A 26146-nucleotide genomic window follows, 5' to 3' on the forward strand; every position below is an offset into this window, starting at 1 on the left:
GAAGCAGAGCGAACGAGGAGGAGCTGAGGGCGGTCTCCTGCGCACCTCTGCGTTTGAGAAGGTCGGCTCGCGTGAGAGGCTTTCCTCTCCTTGCTCCTCCTTTCGAGCTCGTCTTGGCTCTCGAGCCGTAAGCGCGCGCCTGAAGCACACGGGGCGACCGCCTCGAGACAGCGCTCGCACGAGTGGAGGCCGAGGAGGAGGACAAGGAGGACGAAGCGAGCATTCTTGCAGGCATGCCTCGCTCTCGCTCGGTGGTCCACTGCTCGTTCGACCTCTCGAGACGAGTACTCGACGTCGGGCTCGAGCCCTTCCACCTTTGCTCGATGTGCCCGCACGAGATTGCGAGGACGAGCGGGAGGAGGAAAGTGGACAGGAGCGCCGACTGGCCGCGCACTCTCGCGCTCTCTCACACGCTCGCGGCCGAACCGAGCTGTGCGTCAACGACACGTTCGAGCTTGCGCAGGGACGCTGTGCAGCTGTGACGAGGCAAAAGAGAGAAGGAGAGCAAAGTGGGGAGGTGGGGATCCGGAGGAGCCGACGCGCGAGCTCCTGCGAGTCGAGGAGACTCTCGCGCTCTGCTGTGGCACCGGGTAGGCATGGGATCGAGCATTAGGCTCAAGTAAGTTGCACTCTGTAAGTCACTTCTAGCACACCCGACCCGAATCGCCGCCGGCCCTCCCGCCTCGCCGTCCTTCATGCCGCCTTGCCCGCCTCCCACGCGCTGTAGATGCTCTGGTCGAGCTGCGGACGAGATACCGTGAGTGAGTCGAGGCCGAAGAATCGGAAAAGGCAGGGCAGAAGGCAAAGTGGACGTACATCCAGACGCTGGTTCTCGATGATGACCTTCTCGCCCGAGGCAGGGTTGAACGTGCCCTCGGTCCCGAGCCATCTGCGCATCACGTAAAGATTCAGGTCTGGGTCCTGCGAGAAGAGGGCGCGACAGAGGGAAACAGATCGACGGACCCGTTCTTGACTCGCCCCTCGGTGACGAAAACCGATATGAGCGACTCGTCCTTGGCCAAGACGCGTCCGATGAGCTTGAGCTCGACGGCCCTTCGCGTCTTGAAGAGGGCCTGGTTGTCGGTCGGCGTGGTGCGGCGGCGGTTCTTCTTCGCGCGAGAGGCGGCCTTGGCGTCCGGGGCCTTGTCCCACGCGAGACGGCGCAGGCCCTTGAGCTTCTTAAGCTCGGCGAGGTACAGCTCCTGTAAAGGGAGGGAGTCAATTGCGGTCGCAAATGCGAGAGCGAGAGGGAGAGGGTGAGGGAGAAAATCACTCACGACCTTGTAAGGCCACTGGTTGACGAATGCGCCGTCGCTCGCGAGGACGATGAGCGTCGTGAGCTGCGGCGCGACGTTGGCGAGCACGGCGCAGTCGTCGGGCGAGACCTTGCCAAAGTTGATGAGGCACAGCACGCGAAGCGTCCTCCCGACGACGGCGAGGGCCGGGCGGAGGAACAGCTGCGGGCACTTCTCGGTCGTCTCGAGGCTGAGGACGAGCTCGCGCATCGCGAACGGCGTCGCAGTCGGGACGGTCTGTGCGAGGGCCGGAGAGTCGATTAGTGCCCGACCGTGCCGGACGAGGGCGAGGGCGGGAACGTACCGAGATCTCCTTGAGGATGTCGTCGACGTTCGGGCCCGAGCGGCCGCCGACGAGGGCGAGGCCCGTCAGCCGCGACAGGTGCGGCTTGAGCGACTTGATGCACGTGTAGCCGGGTATGTCGGATCTCGAGAGCACGACCGTGCGCAAGGTGGCGAGGGCCGACAGGTCGGGCGGCACGAGGGTCTGCGCACGAGGAAGGACGGGGTCAATCTCGGGTCGTCGAACGTGCCGCGTCGAGGAGAGAATCGACGTACCTTCGATGCCTTGTTCTGGTAATCGGCGCCAAAGATCTGGAGGTTCTGGAGCTTGTTGAACTGGGCGAGGACGGGTGGGCCGGTCGAACGACGAGGCGCAGGCTCGTCGTACACGAGCAAGTCGTCGAGGTGCAGGGAGACGAGCTCGGGACAGGTCGAGAGGGCGCGACCGATGCGGCGGATGACACCGTGAGGGAGGCGGTCCGTCTCGAGGCGGACGCGGCGGAGCTGCTTCGTGAGGCGGCCGTCCTCGAGGAACGCCGCGAGGGCTCGGCCGTCCTGCTCGCCGTGACGCCACTGCGCCGACGTCATGAAGATCTTGGGCGGGCCTGCGCCGAGGTTGGCGACAGCCAGGTTGTCGGGCTCGAGCCGAACGGCGTGGACGTCGCCGAGCGTGATGGTGCGGGCCGGGCCAGACGCGCTCGCGACGCCGAGAGTCGCCGGGGCACTCCTGATCTTGAGCGTCGTGAACAGGTACGGTCGACTCGCCCTGCGGGCCGCGCGACTGAGCGAGGCGAACACGACGAGGTCGCGCGACGGGGCCGACCAAAGATGGCTCTCGGGGCCGCGGTCACAGGCGAGGTTGTGCGCGATGCCCTCGAAGACTGCGTCGGGCATGCTGCCGAGCCACAGGCGGGTCTGGGGCGGGACGGGGAGGGCGAGGGCGAGGGTGGAGGTCGTCGTCGTCCGCGCGACAGGGAGGAGAGGCGAGGCGGGAGGGTGGTACGAGCCGGGGAGATGGGCGGGCGCGTAGTGGGCGGACGCTGAGCTCGGCATCATCGTGCCGTAGCTTGGTGTACTCTGAAGAGAAGGAGAGAGAGAGGCGAGAGATGGCGCGGCGTTGTTTACCGACAGTCTGCACCTCGCTCTCGCTCTCGCGGGGCAGGTCTGCTAGCTTGCAGGAGCTCTGAGTACTGTGTACAGTGGCTCCGTCCTCTCAAACGCGCTCCTGCGGCGGTGTCGAGGGCGGCAGCTCGACCGCCGCCTCCCCGCTCTTCTCTCGACGTGCGGAGGCCGACCTTACAGACCGAGCGTACGCTTCTTCTCGATCAAAGATGTCGCCGACTCGGACCTCGCGTGGCCTGCTTCTGTGCGACACTCTCTCGGCCATGCGCCCGTCGGCAGCACTCTCGCGAGCGAGGTCGGCCCTTTCGTCGGCACGAGACAAAGCTTTCGAGACCGCTCTTTCGGGTCAAGCGTCTCTCGCTGCGCACGCCCAGGGCCGTCGAGACGCGAGGGCGAACACCGCCGCTCGAGAGCGCCGGCGCACGAACGAGCTGAGCCGTCGAGCCGCCTCTCTCGCTCCAGGCGAGCCACGGAATTTTGTCGCGCGACGACGAGGGGAATGTTTGGCCATGTTGCACGACGGCCGCGTCGGCCGGTCCACCATGAGCTCCCTCGCGCAAGCGGCCCTCGCCGCCGTGTCTTCTGGTCGTGCTTGGGGCTCGGTCGACGTGCGGCACATCTGGCGAGGCGAGGGCGGCTCGCTCGGCGCGAGCACGGCGGCAAGGGGCGAGGGCGACGGGGCGGCAAATCGGGGAAGGTCGGCAGGCGACGGGGGGCGAAGAAGGAGGTTACGTTGACGCATTTAAGCGAGTCGAGGTCGAGGTTTGGCCAAGGTCGGCGAGAAGGTCGACGAGGAGAAGGAGGTCGAGGGAGGAAGGCGGATGATGAGGCGGAGATGGGTCGAGAGCATCGGGATCGTCGAGAGGGGCGATCCGGCGAGGTTGTAGGTGCCTGCAGAAGGGGGAGAGCGCGTCAAGGTTCGTCTCGGGCAGTCGACGACGAGGCCAAGGAGAGGAGGAAGAAGCCGAGGTGCTCACCGTCTTTTGCTGGCTCGATCGCGTTCAGGCCACTCGCACCATCGAGGACGTCGAAGAAGACTGAGAGGGGGAGAGCAAGGTCAGAGGCAACCCGAGGGAAAGTCGGGGTTGTCGAGAGGCAAGAAGGAAGAAAGTTGGGGCGAAGGAGGCCGCCTGCGGTGCGGGCGCGAAGCGCTACACTGCGCGCACTCTTTTGCGCCGTTACTGGAGGTGCTCGACGAGGCGCATAGTCGGGGCCGGCGAGGAGGACGGCGTCGGCAGAACGTGTGACGGCGAGAGGCGAAAGTCGAGTTGACGAGACTCGGACGGTCGAGCTACTGCGCCAAGCGCTTCGAGGCAGTATACTGGAGCAGATGGTGAGCGACGTCGGGGTAGAAGGACCTGCAGGGAGGGGCCTCGACGCGCCAGTGAGCTCGACGAGGACGAGAAGAGAGCGAGAGAGAATCGGCCGAGCGCACCTCGAGGGACCAAGTCGCCAACGCCGCAAGTGGGCGCCGTCGTGACGGTTGAGGAAGAGCGTGGGCGAGCTAGCGCAAAGCCGGTGCGCAGGGTCGTGCGGGTCGGGCCGTCGGGCGTTCTCGGTCGGCCGGTTGGTCGAGGTGGACGAGGACAGGCGGCGGTACAGCGCCGACGAGTTTGGGCCCTTGAAGAAGACGACGCGGGTGCCGAATATGCGGTCGTGTAGGTCTTGCAGGTAGAGCCGACGGCGTGACGAGGTCGGCCGGTTGGCGGAAGGGGGAGGATGTGCTGCCGCAGAACAGGTGCTGCCGCCAAGGTCGCGTCGACGGTAGAAGCAGTCCATCGAGTGATCGTGACAGTCGACGTGATAATCCTGCGCGTGTACGCGTGCGCGATGTCAGCTCGGGAAATACGAGCAGGATGAGAGAGGGGTAGGGAGCGGGCGGGCTCACCGAGCGATTCGGCGAGGTGCGACCGCCACGTCCACACTCGTGCCGGCTCGAGACGTTGAAGAGGTGTCGCGAAGAAACTGCGAGACGCAGGCCCGGTGCAGGCGCGACATCGACGAGGACGAGTTGGCCGCCGCGGAACGAGGACGACCGAAAGCGCTTGACGACGGCGTGCGCGGGCGGCAGTCGAGGGGTCTGGAGGTCGAGGTCACGTTGGGCGGGCGATGGTGCCGACAGGGGGCTGAGTCGGGGACCTGGTCGCTGAAGCAGATGAGGTCGATGACGAGGAAGGAGGGTGCCGAGGTGCGCTCTTGCTGAGCCGGCAGGGCGTCTGCGGGGTGCCTGAGGGTCAGACAGGACTCTTGAGTGACCGCACGTAAGCCCCAAGGCGTGTGCGAGGGCGGTGGTGCAGGACGTGCGGGGGAACGAGAGGAGGAGTGGGCGAAGCGGTCTCGACGCACCGGGGCCGGCCTTGCTGAGCCTGCGGGTGTGTCGAGCGGCGTGTGCAGCACATGGGCGGCTGCGAGCTCGTCCAGTCTGAGCGAGAGCTGGCCCCTCGTCCTCGTCGTCCACAGGTCGCGGCAGAGGTCGGCTCTCTCGCTCTCTCCTGTCCCGCTCATCTGCTCTGAGCGCAAGCTGCCCAGTCTACTGCACCTGGGGCGTGTGACAAATCGCTCAAGGAACCTGGACTCGCGCGTGGTGGTCGCCGCGGGCTCTCTCCTCCCTCAACCACTTCGTCCTCGGTTCGTTCCTCTCTCTCTCTCTCTCGAGCAGTCGAACGCGCCTACACGACGCACGAGGCGACCTGGATCGATGCGCACAGATCTACGGCCCGCCTCTCCGTCACACGTTCTGGCCTCGTCAGACGACGAGCGAGCGTCGAAGAGCACCCATAGTTGCGACTGTAACGACGAGACTGTTTCAGTCCCGAGCACGCGCATGAGCACGAGCGAGAGTCGGGCGAGAGAGGACCCATTTGGGAGAGCAGCCTCGGCTCGTCGGCGAGTCGCTAGCCCTCGAGTTCGACTCGCTCGACCCTGCTTGCTTGACCACAGCCGAGAGCTGTCGTGCGTGCGCATGCTTTCCTGCGCACCTGCTCAAGCGCTATGGGCTCCCGCTCGACCGCGAGAGAGAGGGTCGTGCTGCTCGAAGCAGAGGAACGACTCAAGCGACGGACGAGACGCAAGCGGGAGGAGCGAGCTGCGGCTCTCGCACACGCACAGCTCGCAGTACTCGACGCTCGACACGTGAGGAGACTGAAACACAACATGTTGCACGCTGCGGGTACCAAATCTCGGCTCGACTAGGCGTACAGGTCCACCTCAAGCAGTCCCCTCGGCCTCCTCGACTGGTGCCTCGTCAGGCGCTCGTGCAGCGCAAAGTCGACAGGGCGTTTGAGCGCGACAAAGACGTGCGCCGGGTTGTGCGCGTGCTTGATGGAGGCGCCGGCGAGGAGGCAGGGCATGCACAGGTCGAACGACGTCGGGCAGTGACCTGCAGGTGCGGCGCGAGCGAGAGGGTCAGTGAGGAACGTCGAGGGGAGGAGAGGGAGAAAGAGGGAATAGAAGCGAGAGAGAGGGACGCACAGCACGCCATCCAGATGCCCATGACCCGCCGCCCGCAAGCGTCGCACATGACCCGCCCGTGGTTGATGACGTCGCCGACGGCCGCCCCTGCTCCTTGCCGTGCTGCTCGAGCTTGAGCTCGAGCTTCCGTCGAGCCCACCCTCGTCCTCGCGCTCCCGCCGCTCGAGCCCGAGCCGCCCGAGTCGACGCTCGTCACGCTCGACTCGCTCTGCAGGTCCATGAGGTCGCGCTCGGGCACGCCTCGTACCGACGCCGACGCCGCCGCCGATGGAGGTTTTGCGGAAGTGCGGGCGTAGATGACGGGGAGGAGGGCGCGGACCGAGGGGAGCGGGCGGCGGATCGGGTGCGTGATGCGCAAAAAGGCGTGCGTCGGGTCGTGGATCTGCTGCGACAGGGGCTCGCAGTCGGGACACTGCGCACGAGCCTCGTGGGCTGATGAGCAAGTGCGCTCAGGCGAGGAGAGGGAAAGAGAGAGAGGGGGGGAGAGAGGAAGAGGCTCGAGCGAGACGCACCAAGTCGTACGACGGCGACGTCGGGCAGTTTGCGCACAGCCACCGCACGCCCCTCTCCTTGCCGTCGGCCGTCGGGAGCACGCCCATCGCCGACGGGCCCGGGATGATCCTCGAGCAGTGCCGGCAGGCGACGCCGTGATTGGCGTACTCGTACAGGCCGTACGACGCGAGGGCGCGCACGGGTGGCCGGCGCGAGGCGAGCGGGTACACGGGCGGAGGAGGAGGCGGAACTGGAGGTGCTGGAGAAAGAGGGTAGGGCGTCGAGCCGAGGGCGGGAGGTGCGGGCGTTGGCGGAGGAAGGGGAGGAGCCGCCGCGGGCGGGAGGGCGAGGGCGCCGGGCGGCGCCGGCACGGCGACAGGCGCGACAGGTGCCTCTTGCGCGACAGCTGCGTCGGGCTCGACCGGCTGCTGCGCCGACGCTGCAGGCGGAGCCGCCGCCGCGACAGGTCCCGCCGCCGAGGCGGACCACGAGCTCGGCGGCGGCGGCGGGTGATACGCGGCGCGCAGGTGCGCATGCGCGTGCGGGCCGTACCAGGCGGACCACCAGCTCCAGTACTCGGCGACGTCGCTGCTCGCCGGCGGCGCCGGCGCGAGCTGGTGCGCGGTCGAGGGCGCGGTCGAGGAACGAGTTGACGGGTGGGCGAGCGCTGCAGCGCGCGAGACGGCGGCCTTGATCGACGACGCCGAGGCAGACGAACTCGATCCAGAGGACGTCGCCGACGAGGCGACCGGGATCTTGAGCAGGATGTGCGACGGGTCGTGGGGAGTCGAGGAGGAGGACGACGACGGGTCAGGCAGGCGCTCGCACTGCGCGCATGAGCAGAACCTGTCAGTGCCGGTGTCGTAGAAGATGAGGAAAAGGAGAAAGAGCGGGCGCACCTCCTGGCACAAGTCGAAAGCCTCGCAGACGGCGCACGAGTACCTCGGCCCCGAGATCTCGTCGCCGCACACGACGCACACGAACGCTCCACCCTGCGCGCCCCCCGAGCCCTCGCCCGCGTCGCCTTGCTCATCGCCCTCGGCACGACCGTCGCCCGAGCTCGTCACCGTGTAGCTCGAAGCTCGCTCGTCGCGCTCGGCCCCCTCCAGCTCGTCCTCCTCCGGCCTCGCCGCCCGGCGCGCGCTCGCGCCGTCGCCCGCGCTCCCTCGTCCCTCACTGCTGCTCGCGAACAGGTCGCGCGCCCGGTCCCGCTGCGACGCCGTCGGGCTCGCCCACGCGCCCGCCGAGCCGAGCGAGAGCGCCGCGAACGACGACGCCGGCGGCGGCGGATAGTCGCTCGGTGTCGCGCCGGGGAAGAAGCCCGGATGTGGCGGGGGCACGTAGAGCGCGTGTCGGTGGGCGTGCGGGAGAGGCGGGAAGAAGGGCGGCGGGTAGCCGTGCGCAAAGTGCGGCGGCGGCGGGAGGTGGTGCGGGTGGAAAGGCGGCGGCGGGTAGGCGCCGTGGAGGTGCGAGTAGGAGGGCGCATGCGCGAGGTTGCGGTCGGAGTAGCGAGGGTACGGGTGCGGGTCGGCGGGCGTAAAGTGGCCGATGGCGAAATTGGGCGAGAGGGCGTCGCCGCGCGAGTCGAGCGCAGGCGGGATGCGCTGCCCGTCGACCGAGTCGTGGTGACGGGCCGTGCGCCTCGAGACGTGAGGGCGAGCGGCGCCGAACGCCTGCGACGCCGACGAGACGGTACGGCGGTCCCAGTCGTCCTCGCCCTCGCCGTCGCGCTCGTCCTGCAGCTCGCTCCGCCGACCATGTCCTCGCACTCCTGGCGCTCGGCTGCCGCTGTACGCCGTGCGCAAGATCCACCGGTCGCTCTCGGCATCGGTGGCGGACGACCCGGTCGAGGCCGCGCGCCGACTGCGAGGGACGGGCGCGTCCTCGATGCGCAGGCTAGCCCAGCCGCGCGAGTCGTCGCTGCCGGCGCTGCTGCTCCCACTGCGACTGCGCGAGCTGGCGCCGAGCGAGTAGACCGAGCTCCCGCTCTCGGAGAGCGACGGGCCGTCGTAATGAACGAGGAGCTCGAGCTTGAGCGTGATGCACTCGGGCGAGTCGGGCTCGGCCGCTGGTGCGCCGGCGCCGACGCCGAACCAGCCCGAGGTGCTGGCGGACGACGACGATGAGGCGTCGGACGAGAAGTAGTCGAGCGCCTCGCGCAGGTCGTCGGTCGACGCGAGCTCGATCAGGTCGTTGTCGTCGTCGCGGTCTGTCGTGCGAGCAGCAGTCAGCTTGTGTCGGGGTTCAGAGGGCGAAATAGGGACGCACAGACGAGGCCGAATGAGCCAGGTTGGAGCGAGAAGGAGCGGGCGAGCTGCGCAAGGGGGAAGACAGGTCAGCGTGCGTGTCCTCGTCGGCGCGACGAAGAAGGGCGAGGTGGACAGGTACTTTGAGGGCGAGGTCCTGGCGGTCGAGCTGCGTGGCGAGGCTCGAGAGGGTCAGCGTGGTGGACGACGCTGCTGCGAAGACCGGCCGAGTCGGGTGGGGGACGAGGAGGAGGAGGGGGAGGACGAACGGCGAAGGCGTCCGGGAACGACGTTCTACGCGGGAAGCTCGAGCCAGAGAGCGTGGCTTTGACGACGAGGCGGACCATGGCCGCCAAAGGTTGGTGTGGCAGAGAGCAACCGCGAAGAGCTGCGAGAGTCGGCGGCCGATGAGGGGGCGACTCGAGTCACCTCGTCCAGGGCAGTTTGTGCGGGCCTGAACCTGCAGTGAAGCACCCTCGGTTCCTCGGTGGCCCTATCCAGCCCGCGCAGAGCGTTCGAGCAGAGCCGAGACGCGCTTCGTGGCTTCATCTCGTCCTCGACGCGTGACTCTGCTCCTCACCTTGACGCACTCGAGCAGCCATGGCCAGGTGCGCACCTCCACCGCATTCGCACCAGACACGTCCACCTGACCCCGGCCCCTCGTCCCTCGCCCTCGCAGCCCGTCCTCGTCCACCGCTCCGCCGTCCGCCTCGGTCGACCACCTCGCGCACGGCATCCGCGCACTCGCCCTCAAGAGGTGGGCTGACGCCTGCGACCACCTCGCCCTCGCCGTCGAGCACTCGTGAGCACCTCGCCCCTCCCTCTACGCCTCGCTCACCCTCGGTCCTCTGACATCCCGGCGCACCTCTCCTCCCCGCAGCACCAGCACGTACGGCGACCTCTCGCCCGAGAACGTCGACGCCCTCGTCCTCTACGGCAAGGCCCTCCTCGGCAGCGCCATCGCCCAGAGTGCCGTCCTCGGCGGCGCCGCTCCCAACGACAACCCGGCCGGTGCGCCCCCCTTCCTTCCTCCCTGTCGCCTCGTGTATCCTCACTGACTGGTCCTCGTCGTACACAGACGCTCCCTCGACCGCCGCTGCCGCCGGCCCGTCCGCGTCGGCCTCTTCCGCCTCGAACGCGGCGGCCGGGCCCTCGAACCACAAGTTCCACTTTGGCGGCGACGCCGAGGACGACGACGAGGGCGAGGGCGAGGGCGCGGACGGTGCGGGTGACGGAGAGGGCGAGGACGAGGGCGGCGAGGGCGAGGACGGTGCGCCGGGGGCCGACCGCGAGGACGACCTCGAGTCGGCGTTCCAGGTGCTCGACATGGCCAGGGCCATCATGCAGAAGGAGGTCGACGCGACCGAGAGCGCCCTCAAGGCTGCCGTCGAGCATGGGGCCAAGGACAAGTCGGACCGGCTCATGGCGTCGAGGAGGACCGAGAAGGAGAAGCTCGCCGAGGTGCACCGCTTGCTCGGCGATGTCGCTACCGAGTCCGGTGCGTCCGCCCTCTCTCCCTTTCTACTCTCCCGTCGACGTCGAGTCTGAGCCTGACGCCTTGGCCCGCCGCAGAGCAATTCGAGCCGGCCGTCACCGAGTACTCGGCGGCGCTCTCGGCCCTGTCGACCGTGGTCGCGCCTCACGACCGCGCCCTGTCCGAGCTGCACATGCTCATCGCGCTCGCGCTCGACTTTGTCCCCAACGGGACCGAGCGCGCCGTCGAGCACGCCGAGCAGGCCAAGGCCGTCCTCGTCCTCAAGCTCGCCGAGCTCGAGAAGGCGCCCGAGGCCGACAGGGACGACAAGATCAAGCGCGAGATTGACGACATCAAGGGCCTCCTCGGCGACGTCGACATGAAGGTGCGCCCCTGCTTGTCCCCCTCGCGCTCTCCCTCTCTTCCGTCGCCACGTCCCTGACCGCGCCTCGGTCCTCTTCCTTCCTCGCTCCCGCAGATCGAGGACCTGCGCACCGTGCCGACCGCGCCCGCCCCGACCGCCGCCGACTCGGCCCTCGAGGCCCTCCTGCGCCAGTCGCAGGGCGTCGTCGCCCAGCAGCAGCAGAGCGGCAGCGTCAACGACCTGAGCGGGCTCGTCAAGCGCAAGAAGAAGGCGCCCGAGGCGGCCGTCGTCCAGGAGGAGGTCAAGGTCGAGGGCGAGGCTGCCAAGGGCGGCAACGAGGAGAACGTCGTCAGGCTCGAGGTCGGCGTCAAGGAGGAGGAGCCGGCGGGCAAGGGCGAGGACGAGGTCGATGCGGCGGCGCCGGCGCCGAAGCGCAAGGCCGAGGACGGCGAGGGCGAGACCGAGGCGAAGAAGGCCAAGGTCGAGCAGTGAGGCGCAGTGCGCCTCTAGACGAGCTTGATGCAACGCGATCTGTGCCCTTTCGTGCGCCCGAGTCGAGAGGAGGAAGCAACAGTTGGCGCTCTCTCTCTCTTTTGCTGGGGCGTCTGGCGGATCACCTCTGAGAGCATGTCGTACACACTGTGGAGCAGTTCTCCAAGCCAAAGAAGCTGAGCAAATGCTGCGGGCAAGTAGCTGACGAGGAGGAGGAGGAGGCGCACCACGCTCGCCGTCTCTCCACGCTCGCTCGCCCGCTCGAGCTCGAGCCCAGTCGAGCACGCCGACATGGCGACTACAGAGCGAACGCCTCTGCTCGCCGCGACCACAGCGCCGCCCGAGCCGCGGTCGCCCTCCTCCCCCGCTTCGGGTCCGCCTCCGCCTCCTCCTCCAGCACCGGCACCGCGACAGTCGCCCTCAACGGCCGTGTTCAACTCGCATGCGGGCTTCATCCTCACCGAGGACGACATCGCCATCCAGGGCATGGTCCTCGCCCTCCTCGCCGAGCTGCGCCTCCGAGGCTACACGGTGCCGCCAGGCCTGCCGACCCTCCCGCACGACATGCCCGAGGACGAGGCCGACGCCGAGATCGCCTTCCTGCGCACCGTCCTCGTCCTCCCGCGCCACCGCACCGTCCTCGACCGGTGGCTGCCGGACTTGACCCGCACGGCACCCGGCGCGTCGGGCGGCGGCAGCGGCGGCGGAGGAGCGCCAGGCGCCGCGAGCAACGGCTCGGCAGGCGTCGACACGCCGTCGAGGAACTACAGCGTCGGGTCCATCCTGGCGACGAACCGGCCGGCGTCGCTCGCGGCGGCGGCGAGCCCCGTGGTCGCCCACCGCCCTCCGTCGCACCCTTCCTCTTCCACCTCGTCCCTGTCCTCGACCACGTCGACCATCCCCGCCCGTCCCTCGCCCCTGTCGTCGCAGACGATCGACCCGACCGTCGTCCCGTCGCCGTCGGCCCTGTTCCTCGCCGGCCTCCTGTCGCTCCTCGTGTCGCTTCAAGCCGAGTACCGCGGCGCGGTGCAGGAGACGGACCCGGGCGTCGACGGCGAGCTGCGCATGTTCAAGGCGCGTCGCGAGCTCGGCGAGCGCCTGTACAAGGTCGTCGAGGGCCTCCTCGACTCGTACCTGTTCTCGGGCGACGCGAGGGACGCCGCCGGGTCGGCGCACGGGCACGGGCATGGGTCGCCGCAGGACGACGACGATGACGACGACGACGAGGATGCGCTCGTGACGCTCCTGTTCCACGACTTCCCGCTCAACTACGACTCGATGGACCGCGCGACGTGCTGTGCGTCTCCTCGTTCCTCCCCTTCTCCCTCCCCCCTCCCTTCTCCCGGTCGCTGACCCTCCTTCGTGCGCGCCCGCAGCTCTCGACCTCCTCCTCACCCTGTCGTCGGCACCCCTCGTCGAGGCCGAGAACCTCGTGTCGCACCCGGTCGTCCTCGCCTCGACCGAGTACGTGTGGCGCAACGGCCTCTTGCCCTCGCCTCGGTCCGGCACGACGAGCCTGTCGTGGAAGGAGTCGTTCATCCGCCTCGACCGCTTCTCGATCCCTCGGTGCGTCGCACGCCTCCCTCCCCCTTCACTCGAGCCGACGAGCTCACCCTGCTCTCGCGCTCGCAGGATCCTCCACACCCAGACTTACATCCTCTCGACCCTGCACGCCTTCATCACGGTCTACATCCTCATGTTCTCGTCCTACTCGCACTTTGACGCGTTCAACCCGCTCGCGCCGGACGAGGTCAGCATCCCCGAGCGAGGAGGAGGAGGGCGGCCGATCAAGACGTGGAGCTTCTTCAGCGGGTTGGTGTGGTGGCTGTGGGTGGCGGGCACGTTCGGCTGGGCGGGAGAAGTCGGGCGAGCATGGGTGCGTCCTCGTCTCTCTCTCTCCCTCTCTCGGTCGCCGACGCCGACGCACGAACCCCCTCGCAGTTCAACCACGGCCCGCAATCGTCGCTCCCTCTCTCGCCCTCGACCCTTCTCCCGCTCCTGCACCACGCCCTCGTCTTTGTGTCGCTCTTCATCCGCATCTTTGCCTTCTACCTCGCGACGCCGCACCACAAGCCGACGTTCCTCCTCGCGACGTCGCTGTCGCTCCTCGCGTGGAGCGTGCCGTTCCTCGCCGCGTCGCGCGTCCTGCCGCAGAACCTGCCGTCGTTCGGCACGCCGACGCACCAGCAGTGGACCAAGATCCGCGACGGGCGCAAGCGGCGCGACGTCGGGTACCGCGCGCCGCCCAAGGCGGTCCCCGTGTCGCACCGCGCGCTGCGCAGCCTCGAGGCCAACCTCGGCGGCCTCGTCCAGTTCTCGACCTACTTTGCCGTGTTTGGTCTCTTGACGCTGTGGAGCCTGAGCGGCGAAATCGACTACCCGGGCGTCGCGCTCGCCGTCCTCGAGGCGCCGATGCGCCTCGTCCTCGCGCCGGCGGCCTTGTCGACCTCGCCAACCGCCCTCGACATGTCGCCCTCGTCGTCGTCGGCGTCGGCGCCTCGATCGTCGCCAATCGAGGCGCGCACGACGCTCGCCTTTACGCTCGTCCTCGGCGTCGTCCTGGCCTACTTTTCGGGCGGGCGGCCGTCAGTGTCGCCGACGCCGTCGTCGTCGTCGCTCGCGACGCCGGCCACGTCGCTGTCGGCCCGGCACGAGCTCGACGACCTCGACGGGTGGGACCGGTACTCGCGCGAGGTGGCGTTCCGCTCGCGGCGCGAGCGCCTCGCCGTCAACCGCTACTTTACGTTTGTGCCGCCGCGCGCCGGCGGGCTCAGTGGCGGCGGCGGGCGCCGGCTCGAGAGCCTCCCGAGCGCGTTCAGCACGCCGCCGCTCCCGAGCCCGCTCAACCTCGCCGTGCCCGTCGTGCTCGTCGTCGCGAGCGTCGTGCGGCGCCTGACGCGGTTCAGGGTCGAGCAGCGCGCGCGATGGGGCAGGGCGAGGGGGAGGAGGAGCGCGAGCGTCGGGAGCGCAGGGACGGACGCGGGAGCTGGAGCTGGGGCAGGAGCAGGAGCAGGAGCGAGCGGCGGCGGGTGGGGCGAGGAGGCGGGCGTGCTGCCGCCGGGCCAGGAGGCCGAGCGCGCCGCGAGGCGAGTACAGGAGGCTGCGAGGGTGTGGGTCTGGCGGGTCGGGATCGCGCCGCTCGGCGGGTGGGCCGTCGCCGCCAAGGGGATTCGCAAGCTGAGGGGCAAGGAGTAGCCCGAGCGAGTTGAACTTAGAGACGTTCTCTTTCTCTCTCTCTGTCGGTTCGCTCTTTCGGAACGAGAGTACGAACGGGTCGAGAGGCGCAGAACCTTGCTCGAGTTGCAGAGATGCGCGCTCAGACCTGCTTGCCTGCCGCCGTCCCGACTCCTCCTCGCTCCCTCGTCGCGCCGTCGCCCGCCACCGCTCCCTCTCTCGCGGCACCCTGCTGCCCTGCGAGCTCGGGCAATGCGTCGGGCGCGATCTCGCCGCGGGCGGCCTTCTCCTCGGGCGTTTCGGGGAAGAAGTAGTCGCCGCCGTACAGGCCGACGAGGGCAAAGGCGCCGAGGCCGAGCCAGAGGTACAGGCGGGTCTGCCAGGGGAGTACTGCGGGACCAGGAGGTGTCAGTCTGAGCGTGTGAGAGTCGCAGAGCGAGAGCGAGAGGGTGGGTGCGAGTGCGAGAAGCAGGGATGGGGAGAGAGAAAGGGACGACGGACCGAGATACGACTCCCACACGTTGCGCTCGCCGACAGTCTTCCTCCTGGCTGCTGCGACGGCGGGCGGCTCGCGGTACTCGCCTGGTCGTCGTTGAAGTGCCCCACCTCTGGGTGCGTCGAACGGGGTCGCTCGAGGGATGGGGCGCGGGTGGTGCGGGTCGGCGGCTGGACCGAGGGAGCCCTGTGCTGCAGCTTGGTCGCCTGATGGCGGGACCCAGGTGTGCGGTCGAGGGTGGACAGGCGGCGGGTTGACGTGCGAGGTCGGGGTCGAGATGGGGGGCTTGAACTTGCGCGCTTTGCTGGCGATGGAGCGGGCGGTGGCGGTAGTGCGCATGGCGAGTGGCAGGGTGCCCCTCATGGTGCTCGCAGCAGGTTGGTGAGCGAGAGAGTCTAAGGGCGACTCGGGTGCAAGTGCTCGGCTCCGTCCTCCTCTCGTCTCTCAGCTCGCTAGACCTCATAGACTCGCCAGCTACGCGCACCTAGACTCGCAATGTCGACCCCGCTCGCGACCGCAGCCCCGGCGGCAGCCCACGGCGGCAAACAGCCCGACTCTCCCCCCGTCGACATCAGTTCGTCCCCTCTCCTCCTCTCCCTCTCGTCCTGGCCGTGATCGGGCACCCCAAAAAGTACAAAGTACGGTACAGCAGCATGTGCACGAGACGGCGCATCTGTCGAGGCCGGCGGCGACGAGGGCGGCTCTATCGTCTCGCGCGACTCAACTACGAGCGCGACTTGGCGCTCGACAGCCTGAGCTAGCAGCGGCCAGTCTGCGCGGACCAGCACAGTACTCACTCTCTCGACGACCTGCAGCCCAGCCCCGCTACGACACCAAGACCTACGGCGCGTCCTCCCCCTCTCCTCCTCCCTCTGCGCATTCGACGTCGACGCGGGCCCTGACCTTCCTCAGACGCACTCTGCAGTCGGCCGCCTGCGTCACTTTGCGTCCATCACGTCGCCCTTGACCCTCCTCGCCTCGTCGACCGACCTCGCCAACGCCCAGCGCCTCCTGCGCGAGTACCAGGACGGGACCGGCGCAGGCCGCAAGGCGTGGGGGCACGAGGAGGAGGCCGGCGTGTGGAAGGCCAAACAGCGTGCGTCTCTCTCCCTCCCTCTCGGCGTGCGCCTGTCGACGAGGGCCTGCGTCGCTCACGTCGAATTCTTGCCCTTCCGCAGTTGTCGATTCGTCCATCCACCCTGGTGCGCCCACGTTCACTCGTTTCCTCCTCGCGCCTCGTTCGCCTACTGAGCTGCACCTCTACCTCGTCGCAGACACGGGCGAGGCCGTCCCGCTCCCGTTCCGCCTGTCGGCCTTCGTCCCGACCAACCTCGTCATCGTCGCCGGCATGCTCATGCCCAACCCGTCGCTCAAGGGCGTCATCTTCTGGCAGTGGGCCAACCAGTCGCTCAACGGTGCGTCTCGTGTCGCTCTCTGTGAGCTCGACCGGTGCCTGACCTCGCCCACGCGCGCAGTCGCCGTCAACTACTCGAACGCCAACAAGTCGATCAGCATGTCGACGACCGAGATTGCCTGTGCGTCCTCGTCACCGTCTCTCGAGTCGTCACGAGCGAGAGCCTGACCCCTGCTCGCCTGCCACAGCCGCCTACGCCGCAGCAACGCTCGCGTCGTGCTCCATCGCCGTCGGCCTGTCCCAGCTCGTCCCTCGCCTGCGCGTCTCGCCCTCTGCGCGCGCCCTCCTCGGCAAGCTCGTCCCGTTTGCCGCCGTCGCGAGCGCCGGGTGCGTCAACATCGGCCTCATGCGGTGGAAGGAGATGCGCGACGGCATCTCGGTGTACGCGCCGAGCGACCCAGTGACGGGCAGGCCCAGCTCCGAGGTGCTCGGCAAGAGCTCGGTCGCCGGCACGTACGCCGTCGGACAGACGGCCGCGAGCCGGGTTCTCACCAACATGTGCGTCGGCCTCGTTCCCTTTTTCGTTCGAGAAGGCCATCGACTGACCTTGCCTCGCACCGCCCGGCAGCCCGACCTTGATCCTCCCTCCCCTCCTCATCACCCTCCTCGAGCGCCGTGGCGCGTTCCGTGGCCCCAACGGCGCCCGCAACAGCACGGTCCTCAACCTCGGCCTCATCGGCGCCTCCCTCCTCGTCTTCCTCCCGCCCGCCATCGCCGCCTTCCCGAGTCGCGCCAGCATCGACCCCAAGAAGCTCGAGGACCGGTTCAAGGCGGTGCCGTACGACCATGTCGAGTTCAACAAGGGCCTGTAGAGCGTTGCGAGGGTCGAGAGGGGCAGTCCAGGGTCTGTATTGCAGCGCATTTCCACGCATCGCTCGGCCTCGAGAGCTGCCCCAGGCAAGCACAGAGAGCGTCCCTCGCCATGTCGTCCAGTCGAGAGCGAGCCACGCTCGTGAGAACGAGAAAGCGGCGAACTCGAGAAGGTCGCTTGAGCAGGCTCGAGCGCGCCAGCATGGACGAGCGCAGTTGACGAGGTCACACGCGAGCGTCTCTCTTCGTCGAACGAGTGAACAGAGAGCCGGCACGCAGCTTTCGGTGCAGCGGGAACCGGTGTCCGCTCGAGGGCGCTCGCGTACTGGAGCCGATTTGGCCAAGTGCGACCAGATTCTGGTTGCACACTATGTGTGCCGCACTCTTGCCTGAGGGCGACAAGCAAGGTTGCATGGTGTAGTTGGTCATCACGTCAGTTTAACATCTAGTTCACTGAAGGTCCTCAGTTCAAACCTGGGTGCGATCACCTTTTTGTTTGGCTAGATCAGCTCGCGAGGGGGTCAGACCACCTTTTACCTGCTGGAGGGACCTCCTCGAGCTCGCTGCCGCAAGCTCAGGAGCATTGGCGTGCAGCTGAGTGCAGTACGACCGACCGGACGAAGGGACCTTCTCAAGTCGAGCCTTCTGTTCCCGCGAATCTCTCGAAGCAGCACTGCTGAACGACTGCGAGTGCACGACGCGATAGATATTGTACATTGCGAACCGCTAGATCAATCGCAGTCACTCTACCTCCTCCCGCCACCCGAGCTCTTCCTCGCGGCGCTGCTCGAGTTCCTCGCCGGGCGCCTCGCCTCGTCCTCGGCGTCGTCCGAGTCGCCGTCGACGCTCGCGTCGGTCGTGTCGGTGTCGGTGCTGAACCCGTCGTCGCTCGGCGCGGCATTGTCCGTGTCCGAGGTGACGGCGGACGGCTTGGCGCGAGGAAGGGCGGCGAGGCTCGACGAGGTGAGACGGGTGATTGACGACGCGGTATTGCTGAGGGCTGCGAGCGTGTAGGAATGTCAGTCACGATCGAGAAGGTAGAGAGGAAGGCGGGAGAGAAGGAGAGAGACGGACCCGTGCGCCCGCCCTGGTCCCTCTTGCTCGTCGGCTCCGTCCCGGGCAGAAGTCCCCTCGCCTCGGCCTCGACAGGGATCTTGGCCCGCTCGAGCAGCTCGAGCCCGGCGTTGCGCTTGTCCGTGATCGCCGTGCGCCCGAGCACCTTGTTCCACCTGGCGCGCTCGATGAAGTTGGCAAAGTTGCTCTGCGGCGCGAGCTCGTCGAGCATGTCGGCGAGCGCGAGGAGGAACCCGTCGAGCTGCGCTGCGACCGTGTAGGTCGACGGCCCGAGCGGGTAGTCGTACGTCGGCGCCGCGATGAGCGACGACGGCTGCGCTCGGAGCTTGCTCGGCGTGTCGTCGACCATGACCGTGTTGGACGGGTCAAACTTGCCGAGGTGCTCGTCGGCCTGTGTGGGACAGAGTGTGCGTCAGGTGACGGCAAAGAAGGACGAGGGAAAGAGGGAGAGAGGACGCACGAGGTGCTCCCACAGCTTGTCGAGGTCCTTGACGATGGCGACGTAGCTGACAAAGTCCTTGTCGGTGAGGCCGACGTCCTCGCGAGCCCAGAACGCGACGAGCTTCGGGTGGAGCAGCTCGGCTTCGCCCTTGACGAGCGACGGGCCGACGAGGCCGAGGTCGAGCTCGTACAGGCACTTGACGGCCGTCGCCTTCTGCGAGCCCGTCCAGATGTCTATCACTGCGGGCGAGGGCTACGAGTCAGGCACGGCAACTAGGTGAGAGGAAGAGAGAAAGAGGAGGACGCACTCCAAGGCGAGCCGGGGCGCAAGAGCCACATGAGGAACGAGCGCAGGTACGGCCGACCGGACGGCTCGCCCTCAGGGATGTGCTCGAGGTGCTGCGGCGGCCGCGTGTACAGCGTGCCGTCGAGGTCGAAGATGACGAGCGGCTTGCGGATGCGACCGGGCGTGCTCGGGACGGCGACCTCGGACTTGTAGAGCGACGACGGCGAGAGGACCATGCCCGTGGCGGTGCGCTTGGGCGACGGGTGGACGAAGGGGAGCGCACCGGGGTGCGGGACTGTCGAGAGAAGGAGAGATTTCAGTTCTCGAGCTGCGCTCGAGAGAAGGAGGGAAAAGGCGAGCGCACCGGCTGGTTCTTGGGCAGCGTCGTGCGCCGGGCCGACAGGTCGAGCGCTGTCCTTGAGCTCCTTGATGACGGCTGCAGGGAGTTGTCGCGTGCGTCAGGGCTGCGGCTCGACGTCGAGTTGGCTCTGAGAGGGTGAGAGGGGACGGACCTGGATCCGGGTACGCCGTGCCCCTCGAGACCTTGATGCCGAGCTTGCCGCACACCTCGGTCGCGCGCAGGACGTACTTGTCGAGCTTGTCGAGCGGGATGCCGTGCTCGAGGTTGCCGAGCTTGATGGCGGCGCCAACGTTGGACGTAGTCGAGCTGCGCACGGTCCCTCCCTCAAGAGGGTCAGTGAGGGCGCGCGCGAGAGCTACGAGGGAGGACGAGGGCGACGCACAGCTCTTCGAGGACGCCAATCTGGGCGAGGAGAAAGTCGTCGTCGGGGCACTTGGTCGTGAAGACGGGGCAATTGATGATGTTGTCGGGCTGAGCGCGGCCGTTCGAGGCGAGATCGTCCTGGAGGAGCGAGTTGAGCGGCGACCAGTCCGAGCCCGTCGTCGCGTTGAGCATGCTCCACATCTGTCGGCGAGACGAGCGTCAGGAAGAGTCCTTGCAGGGCGAGGAGAGAGGGAGAAACCGGGGCGCACGAGGTCGAGGTCCTTGACGGCCTTGCCCGACGCCATGCGGCCGTACTCGTGAGGCAGAAAGCCCGAGTCCTCGTAGCCCCAGACAGCGAGCAGACCGGGCTTGAACTTGGGCGCCTTGAGGTCGTCCGAGTCGAAGAGGTGCTGCGACGGCGGGGAGAGGGCGTGAGCGCTGCCGACCTGAGAAGGTCGCGAAACGAGGACGAGGACGCACCTTGCCCATGCCGCACTGCCTCAGGTGCGCGATGCCGTACATCCGGCCCGAGAAGGTCCAGATGGCGAGCGAGTAGGGCGTTGACGGATGCATGATGTACCGGATGAACGTGCGCAGGTACGGGCGCGCGATGACGCCGTCGCCGTTGGGCCCAAAGAGCGTGTTGTCGAGGTCGCTGACGAGGAGCATGCTGCATCGGCACGAGAGAAGGAGAGTCAGAGCGCCGCTTCTAGTGGGACGAAAACGAGGACGCACCTCTTGGGCTTGACCGGGCCTTTGCTCGTCGTGAGGGGCACGCCCAGCTCAGCCACGTACGAGTAGCGCGGGTACTTGGTCTCCTGCAAGGTTCGAGGCGGTGCCGTGGTCCGAGAAGACGGCCCCGACCCGAGCGGCTGCGGACGGCGAGGTCGAGCGAGTCAGTCGCGTCGCAAGGGACATGACGAAGAGGAGGAGCGCACCTCAAAGTCTTGGGAGGGAGCGGTCGTGTCGATCTGTGGGGTGAGGAGGCGCGGTCAGACTGGTGCGCGCCGCACACTCGAGCAGGCGAGGGACGCACCGGCGCTCCATCCTCCGAGTCGTCGGGCGCAGTGCCGCGCAACCCTCTCCCGCTTCTGCGGGCCGTGTAGCGACTTGAGGCGTCTGCAGATAGGCGAGTCAATGTTTGGACCAGGGAGAAAGAAGGAGAGGAGGGCGACGCACAGTTGCGAGAGCTCATGATGCTGCGACCGTCGAGCGAGCACGGGTCGACGGGCAGAGCAGCCTGGAAGCGAGAGGCGGGAGCCAAGCGAGGATGAGGCGTCGACGAGCAGGAGTGCTCGGGCGAACGGCGCTCGGCGCTCGCGGAGAGTCCGGTCCGCCCAAGACGAGGTTCCGGCGGACGCGGCGAGCAAGACGAGGCGGTCTCTGCTTTAGGCTCAGCTGCGCTGCGGTGCGCGACTAGGGCGCAGAGGAGTCATGAAGAGCGACGTCAAGCGAGTGGGTGCTCAAGCGAGCGAGGTGTGGGCGAGAGGAGAGGGTCGCCGACGACGAGCGAGGGGCAACTGCCGTCATCAGGCTCGTATCGTCTCTCTGTACCACCAGCAGCGCTCTCGACGCCTGCACAGCTACAAGCACACCCGTCAGAGACGTTCTCGCGCGCGACACACGCACCGCACGGCCCACCTCCGCCCTCGCCTCGTCCGACTCTCGCTCATCGCCAACACCGACTCGAGCCAGACCACACCCTCCAGCGACCGCAGCAGTCCAGCAGATCGGTCCAGTAGCAGCCCACAGCAACATTCAGCTACTTACCCGCCTCCTTGCGCCCTCGCCTTACGCCTTCCCCTCGACCTCACCTCCGCCTCCTCGCGCCGAGCCCGCCCGTCATGTCGGCCCTCCTCCGCACCTACTCGCGCAACTTCGAGCGCCGTCCCTACATCACCCTTTGCGTCGCCAACGGCCTCCTCATGTCGATCGGCGACGTGAGCGCCCAGATCATCGGCCTCTCGGTGCGTCAAACCGCCCTCCCTTCCTCTCTCTCACCGCAACGACACTGACAGGTGCCGTCCTTGTTGCAGACTGGCGCCTCGTTGGTGTTTGACATCGAGCGCACGATGCGGTACGCCGTGTTCGGCGCGTCGATGGGCCCGCTCGGCGGCGCGTGGAACAGTCCGTCCTCTCTCTCTTTCCTCGCGCACGTGTGTCTCTTCTGCGCCTCCCTACTGACTCGACTCGCACCCTCAGAGTTCCTCGAGGTCAACTTCCCGCTGCGCCGGGCCATCCCGGGCCAGCCGGCCACGATGGCCAAGGTCAAGGTCGAGAACCCGATACCGGGCCTCGAGAAGGAGCTGCCCAAGGGCGCGCGGTTCGAGCGAGGCGGCCCGGGGTTCGCGGGCGCAGGTGCGGCAGGAGCCAACGCGGCGGGCGAGACGCCGGTCAGCGTCGTGCAGCTCGCCAAGCGTGTCGCGGCGGATCAGCTCGGCCTGTACGTCCCTCTCGTTCCCGCTCTCCTGTCGTGGTGCGACCAGGACTCATTCTCTTCGTCACCTTCCGCAGTGCGCCGGTCTCGCTCTTCATCTTCCTCTTCTCGATGAGCCTCCTCGAGGGCCTCGACAGCGAGGAGACGCGCGAGAAGATCCGCACCAACTACTGGCCGATTCTCCTCGTCAATTGGCAGGTGTGGCCGTTGCTCCAGGTACGTCCCACTCTCTCTCCCCCTTTCTCAGTGGCTCGCGCGGTCGAACCAGAGCGCGAACTGACTTTTCCCCTTCCCGACTCTCGCAGACCCTCAACTTTCGCTACATCCCCTTGAGGTGAGTCGCCGCGCCCACCCCGACCGCCTCGCCCGACTGCCTCATGTCGGTGTGACGTGTAACGCCGTGAGGCTGGCGCTCACGCTTCCTCGTCCTGCAGGTACCGCGTCCCCGTCGGCAGCATCGCCGGCATCGCGTGGACGTGCTTCCTGAGCTGGAAAACGGCCAAGACGGCGTGAGGTGGATCGAGTTTCACCAGGGCGAGGCGACGACGGTGCAACGGCGGGCCTGCACAGCGCTTCGGCGTTCCGCTCCTCCCTCCCCCCTCCTTCGTCCTCGCCTTCGTCCGTCCTTGCCCTCCCTCTTTGCCATATAGACCTCGCCTCGCCGCGTGCACTACATCCTCATCTGTGAATTCCTTCGCACGATGCCGCCGATGGTGCCATTCGAGAGACAGGAAGCGCTGCGGTCGAGCCCTCGCTTCCTCGAGCTCCCCCTCTCGCTCGCAGCTCTCTCCTCGATAAAGAGCCCGGCCGATTGCTCGGAAAGGCGAGCTCGTTGCGTCTGCGCAGTCTAGAAGAAGAGAGGAGGGAACGCTATGTGGTACAACAAGGCCAACTGAGGCGAACGACGAGCAAAGGCCGGGACGACGAAGGGAACGGCGAGGGAGACGGGGTGCGAGCGACGAGGGCAGGTCACAGGATAAAGTTCTGCAGGTTGCTGCTCGTGTACGACGAGGCGAGGCGCGGTGTCAGTGCTGCGGTCGAGAGGACGCACAAGGGAGAGAAAGAGAGCGCACCGGTTCAGGATGATGTCGTACACGCTCGTCATCACGACCTTGACGAGCGACGTGTCGATAGCCGTCGTGTAGTGCGTGTCTGCGAGACAGTCGAGGGCGGTCAGACGAGGCGGCATCGAGAGTGAGAGAGAGAGAGCGCGCGAGGACGCACAGATCTCTTTGCGGCGCGAGCGGTTGAGGGAAACGAAGCGCCGCTTGAAGTACTCTTGGCCCTCGACGACGCTCCCGACTTTGCCTGTGGCGAGAACGGAGAGAAAGAGGGCGGCGAGTCAGGCCCGCTGCAGGTCGCCGCGATGAGAGAGGACCGTGCGCTCACCCTCGTAGTCGGGAAAGTGCGCCTGGATCGGCGAGTGGCGTATCCGCTCCTGGAAGACGTCGAGCTGCGAGTGCGGCGAGTGCGTCAGGGGACCGAGCGCGGCTCAGAGTCGAGGAGAGGCCGACGGCGAGGACGCACCTTGTTGAGGAACAGGATCGTCGACGTCTTGACGAACCACTGCGAGTTGCAGATCGAGTCGAACAGCATGAGGGCCTCCTGCATCTGGTTCGAGTCGCGGTCCTCGACGAGGAATTGCTGCGGAAGGGGAGTCGAGGCGAGGAGGGAGGCGAGGGGTTTGGGAAGGTCAGTCGGCGAAACGACATGAGGGAGGGGTGACAGGGACGCACGTCGTAGCCGGCCAGAGACGCGAGGAACAGTAGTGCCGTCACGTTCTCGAAGCAGTGGATCCTGCAGGCGATGAGGCGGGTCAATTCGTCGCTCGACCAAGTCGGACAAAGACGATGACGGACCACTTCTTGCGCTCGCTCCGCTGCCCGCCGACGTCAAAGATGCTGTACGAGCTCGAGAAGATGAGTCGAACGTCGACGAGAAAGAGGAAGAGAGGGACTCGGGCGCACCGGTACTGCATTCCTCGGTCGGCAAACGTCGTCTCGCTGATGCCGGTCGTCTTTTGTCGGCAACGCAAGACGTCCTGCTCTGTCGGGATGTATGTCGGCTGGAAGAGGCGGTCGAGGTGGGAGCAGAAGCTGTTATGCGAGACGATGCGTCAGGACGGGGTCGCCAAGACGGAGGAAAGGGGAGGAGCGCACTAGTGCGTGCTGCGCGACGAGAGAGGGTCAGTGACCGGCGGTCAAGACAGACAGGAACACGGTCGACGCACTATTCTGGTATCAACAGGTCCGAGCCCTCCTTCTTGAGCACCTGCTGCAGCCCTCGGTCGGCCCACAGCGTCTTGATCGGCACGAGCAGGTGCGGCGGAAAGGGCTGACGCTCGCGCAGGTCCTCGGCGTAGACGATGCCTTCTCGAAAGTCCTGTCGTACGACAGTATGTCAGTCGGGATGTGCGGCGAGAGGAGAGCGAGCTTGAGCGCACCAAGAGCGCCGGCTGCGCCAGCTCGAACCCCTCGAGCTCGAGAAGCGCCCAGCACGCCCGCATCGCCTCGCGCACGTTGACGAAGATCTGCTGGCGGTATTCCTCGAGCTCGGCGGGCGTGAAACCGGACAGGTGCAGGATCTGTGGGCGGACGAGGAGGGTGAGTGGCCGAAGAAGCGCGAGAAGCGGCGGGACGGCGCACCTTCATCTGCTTCTGCGAGAGCCAACGGAGGATCTTCAGCGGTCACTCGTTGGAGCAGACAGAGAGAAAGAGGACGCACGAGGATTGTTGACTTGCCGCTCGACCCGGGACCTGCGAGCGCGAAGCAAGGTCAGTCTCGAGGCGCTTCGGGGGACCGTGCACGGCGTCGTGCGCACCTAGCAGCAGGATCTGTGGGTCCGTGAACGATCAGCTGACTGTCAAGGACGTCGGTAGGACTCGAGGCGCGACGCACCTTGGCCTCGCGCGCCAACCTGTCCTCCTCGTCGCGCAGCATGCGGTCGATGCCCTTGGACCGTGCCACCTCCTCCATCGACGGCTGCCCTGCTGCACCGCTCGCCTCGGTAGATCCACAAGCACCCATCTCGACGGCGGCTTATTGTACTGGCGAGGCGGCGGCGAGGCGGCGGACGACGCAGGCGACGGCGCGCGGGGTTGAAGCTGCTTGAGAAGGTCGAGCAGGCGAGGACGAGGCGCAGGTGTCCGCCCGAGCAGGAGGGGTGGAGCGAGAGCGACGAAGCGGCGAAGCTGTTGCGAGCGAGCGCTTGGCCGGCTTCGACAGCCTTTCGGCCACCCCGGATCTGCCGGAAGCTCAAGCCAGCGCATCGAGCGTCGAGGAGAACAAAGGGGCTGGTGAGACACCAGCTTTGCGCGCTTCGCCCGCGCCAGATTGCAAGGTGCGACGTCGCACTCCTGGCCTCTCTCGACAATGAAAGAGCACTCGTCGAGGCCGTCATCAGACGCGCCGGCCCCGGTCGCGACGGCCGGCGGCAGCGGTGGTTCCACCCTCGCCACGGGCGCAACGACGAGAGTGGCCAGGCGCTCGGCGTGTGCCCTCCCCGCAGCGATCCTCGAGCTTCAAGCTCACGTGCTCCATGTAGGAACAGCGCGGTCGCTGCGGCAGAGGCGAGGAGCCGGATGCAGCGAGTTGGGCGAGCGGACGGCCTCGCGGCCGCTGCCACTGAGGCGTGCGAGCAGGGCGCACTGCGCAGCCACGCGAGAGGCAAAGGCGGTGCGCGAAAGCCTGCGCGGGCAGCGAGCCGAGAGCGAGCACAAAGAAGGAGGGAGAGCAAGCGGCGGCCATGGTGTCGCCTCCCAACGGCACGGCGATTTTCTGCGACGGTCAGCACTGCTTTTGAAAAGTATCATCGAGCGAGCAGAGCACGAAAGAACCAGCCCCGACAGCTTGTCGTCGAGCAAAGTCCCGGACTTGGTCGCTCGCCGCGACGACCGTCCTCATCAGCTCGCGCTCTCTTCACAACCGGCTGCTCTCGCTGGAGCCTCGCTTGAGCGCTCGACTGCCCCCACACAAGCACAGCAGAACAGCCACCTGCCCTACAACTCTCGCCGGCCCCTCGCCTCCGCCTGCGCCACCCCTCCTCCGCCTCC

At 67.4% G+C, this 26146-nt stretch overlaps 9 protein-coding genes and 1 non-coding gene across 10 annotated transcripts; 5 read left to right on the forward strand and 5 right to left on the reverse strand.

The window, feature by feature from the left end:
- Positions 1-693: 693 nt before the first annotated feature.
- RHOBADRAFT_45049 (uncharacterized protein) lies at positions 694-2630 on the reverse strand (the record flags this gene model as incomplete). Its single annotated transcript, XM_018414533.1, has 6 exons — positions 694-741; positions 817-889; positions 964-1202; positions 1278-1532; positions 1600-1782; positions 1854-2630. 6 exons carry the CDS (start codon positions 2628-2630, stop codon positions 694-696), a joined length of 1575 nt encoding a protein of 524 aa, XP_018270608.1.
- A 787-nt stretch (positions 2631-3417) lies between these two features.
- Positions 3418-4188, reverse strand: RHOBADRAFT_54362 (uncharacterized protein; the record flags this gene model as incomplete). The annotated part of the gene is made up of 3 exons (XM_018417274.1): positions 3418-3589; positions 3677-4057; positions 4135-4188. Coding segments are annotated over 3 exons (605 nt in total), but the record flags the coding sequence as incomplete, so codon positions are not given.
- A 5311-nt stretch (positions 4189-9499) lies between these two features.
- On the forward strand, positions 9500-11283 carry RHOBADRAFT_54363 (uncharacterized protein). Its single transcript, XM_018417275.1, has 6 exons — positions 9500-9516; positions 9588-9710; positions 9789-9919; positions 9987-10406; positions 10481-10767; positions 10861-11283. Exons 1-6 carry the CDS (start codon positions 9509-9511, stop codon positions 11236-11238), a joined length of 1347 nt encoding a protein of 448 aa, XP_018270610.1. The 5' UTR covers positions 9500-9508; the 3' UTR covers positions 11239-11283.
- Positions 11284-11498: 215 nt separating this feature from the next.
- Positions 11499-14433, forward strand: RHOBADRAFT_54364 (uncharacterized protein; the record flags this gene model as incomplete). The annotated part of the gene is made up of 4 exons (XM_018417276.1): positions 11499-12535; positions 12615-12804; positions 12871-13114; positions 13180-14433. The coding sequence occupies exons 1-4, from the start codon at positions 11530-11532 to the stop codon at positions 14431-14433; spliced, it is 2694 nt and encodes an 897-aa protein (XP_018270611.1). The 5' UTR covers positions 11499-11529.
- An 85-nt stretch (positions 14434-14518) lies between these two features.
- RHOBADRAFT_54365 (uncharacterized protein) lies at positions 14519-15271 on the reverse strand (the record flags this gene model as incomplete). Its single annotated transcript, XM_018417277.1, has 2 exons — positions 14519-14802; positions 14914-15271. Coding segments are annotated over 2 exons (641 nt in total), but the record flags the coding sequence as incomplete, so codon positions are not given.
- A 92-nt stretch (positions 15272-15363) lies between these two features.
- Positions 15364-17192, forward strand: RHOBADRAFT_37606 (uncharacterized protein). The gene is made up of 8 exons (XM_018413449.1): positions 15364-15482; positions 15724-15753; positions 15834-16004; positions 16087-16110; positions 16183-16323; positions 16384-16443; positions 16511-16820; positions 16891-17192. Exons 1-8 carry the CDS (start codon positions 15404-15406, stop codon positions 17132-17134), a joined length of 1059 nt encoding a protein of 352 aa, XP_018270613.1. The 5' UTR covers positions 15364-15403; the 3' UTR covers positions 17135-17192.
- Positions 17193-17538: 346 nt separating this feature from the next.
- Positions 17539-17619, forward strand: RHOBADRAFT_t70. The gene has a single exon. It is a non-coding gene; the product is annotated as a tRNA-Val (tRNA).
- Positions 17620-17850: 231 nt separating this feature from the next.
- RHOBADRAFT_54367 (uncharacterized protein) lies at positions 17851-20852 on the reverse strand (the record flags this gene model as incomplete). Its single annotated transcript, XM_018417278.1, has 13 exons — positions 17851-18132; positions 18207-18597; positions 18667-18887; positions 18956-19228; positions 19298-19369; positions 19446-19600; positions 19677-19858; positions 19927-20067; positions 20138-20327; positions 20393-20529; positions 20596-20628; positions 20694-20776; positions 20837-20852. 13 exons carry the CDS (start codon positions 20850-20852, stop codon positions 17879-17881), a joined length of 2148 nt encoding a protein of 715 aa, XP_018270614.1. The 3' UTR covers positions 17851-17878.
- Positions 20853-21444: 592 nt separating this feature from the next.
- Positions 21445-22791, forward strand: RHOBADRAFT_66664 (uncharacterized protein). Its single transcript, XM_018419031.1, has 6 exons — positions 21445-21624; positions 21694-21784; positions 21860-22100; positions 22172-22310; positions 22400-22428; positions 22529-22791. Exons 1-6 carry the CDS (start codon positions 21502-21504, stop codon positions 22605-22607), a joined length of 702 nt encoding a protein of 233 aa, XP_018270615.1. The 5' UTR covers positions 21445-21501; the 3' UTR covers positions 22608-22791.
- Positions 22792-23063: 272 nt separating this feature from the next.
- Positions 23064-25070, reverse strand: RHOBADRAFT_45057 (uncharacterized protein; the record flags this gene model as incomplete). The annotated part of the gene is made up of 15 exons (XM_018414534.1): positions 23064-23088; positions 23168-23246; positions 23319-23402; positions 23484-23547; positions 23622-23738; positions 23831-23891; positions 23954-23995; positions 24062-24190; positions 24254-24262; positions 24325-24476; positions 24538-24678; positions 24740-24751; positions 24819-24850; positions 24916-24928; positions 24993-25070. The coding sequence occupies 15 exons, from the start codon at positions 25068-25070 to the stop codon at positions 23064-23066; spliced, it is 1038 nt and encodes a 345-aa protein (XP_018270616.1).
- Between the last annotated feature and the right edge of the window lie 1076 nt (positions 25071-26146).

The sequence above is a fragment of the Rhodotorula graminis genome, assembly GCF_001329695.1.
Source record: "Rhodotorula graminis WP1 unplaced genomic scaffold RHOBAscaffold_8, whole genome shotgun sequence".
In the NCBI taxonomy this organism is placed as follows: domain Eukaryota; kingdom Fungi; phylum Basidiomycota; class Microbotryomycetes; order Sporidiobolales; family Sporidiobolaceae; genus Rhodotorula; species Rhodotorula graminis.

What these genes read in the sequence shown, in the direction of transcription:
- RHOBADRAFT_54363 (XM_018417275.1), top strand. An exon ending in CGATGTCGCTACCGAGTCCG is followed by an intron (nt 10,407 to 10,480) that starts GTGCGTCCGCCC and finishes GGCCCGCCGCAG; the next exon opens with AGCAATTCGAGCCGGCCGTC. An exon ending in TCGGCGACGTCGACATGAAG is followed by an intron (nt 10,768 to 10,860) that starts GTGCGCCCCTGC and finishes TCGCTCCCGCAG; the next exon opens with ATCGAGGACCTGCGCACCGT.
- RHOBADRAFT_37606 (XM_018413449.1), top strand. Translation starts at nt 15,404, where the DNA reads ATGTCGACCCCGCTCGCGACCGCAGCCCCGGCGGCAGCCCACGGCGGC. An exon ending in CTACGACACCAAGACCTACG is followed by an intron (nt 15,754 to 15,833) that starts GCGCGTCCTCCC and finishes CGCACTCTGCAG; the next exon opens with TCGGCCGCCTGCGTCACTTT. An exon ending in GGCCAACCAGTCGCTCAACG is followed by an intron (nt 16,324 to 16,383) that starts GTGCGTCTCGTG and finishes CCACGCGCGCAG; the next exon opens with TCGCCGTCAACTACTCGAAC.
- RHOBADRAFT_66664 (XM_018419031.1), top strand. Translation starts at nt 21,502, where the DNA reads ATGTCGGCCCTCCTCCGCACCTACTCGCGCAACTTCGAGCGCCGTCCC. An exon ending in GCGGCGGATCAGCTCGGCCT is followed by an intron (nt 22,101 to 22,171) that starts GTACGTCCCTCT and finishes CACCTTCCGCAG; the next exon opens with TGCGCCGGTCTCGCTCTTCA. An exon ending in TTTCGCTACATCCCCTTGAG is followed by an intron (nt 22,429 to 22,528) that starts GTGAGTCGCCGC and finishes CTCGTCCTGCAG; the next exon opens with GTACCGCGTCCCCGTCGGCA.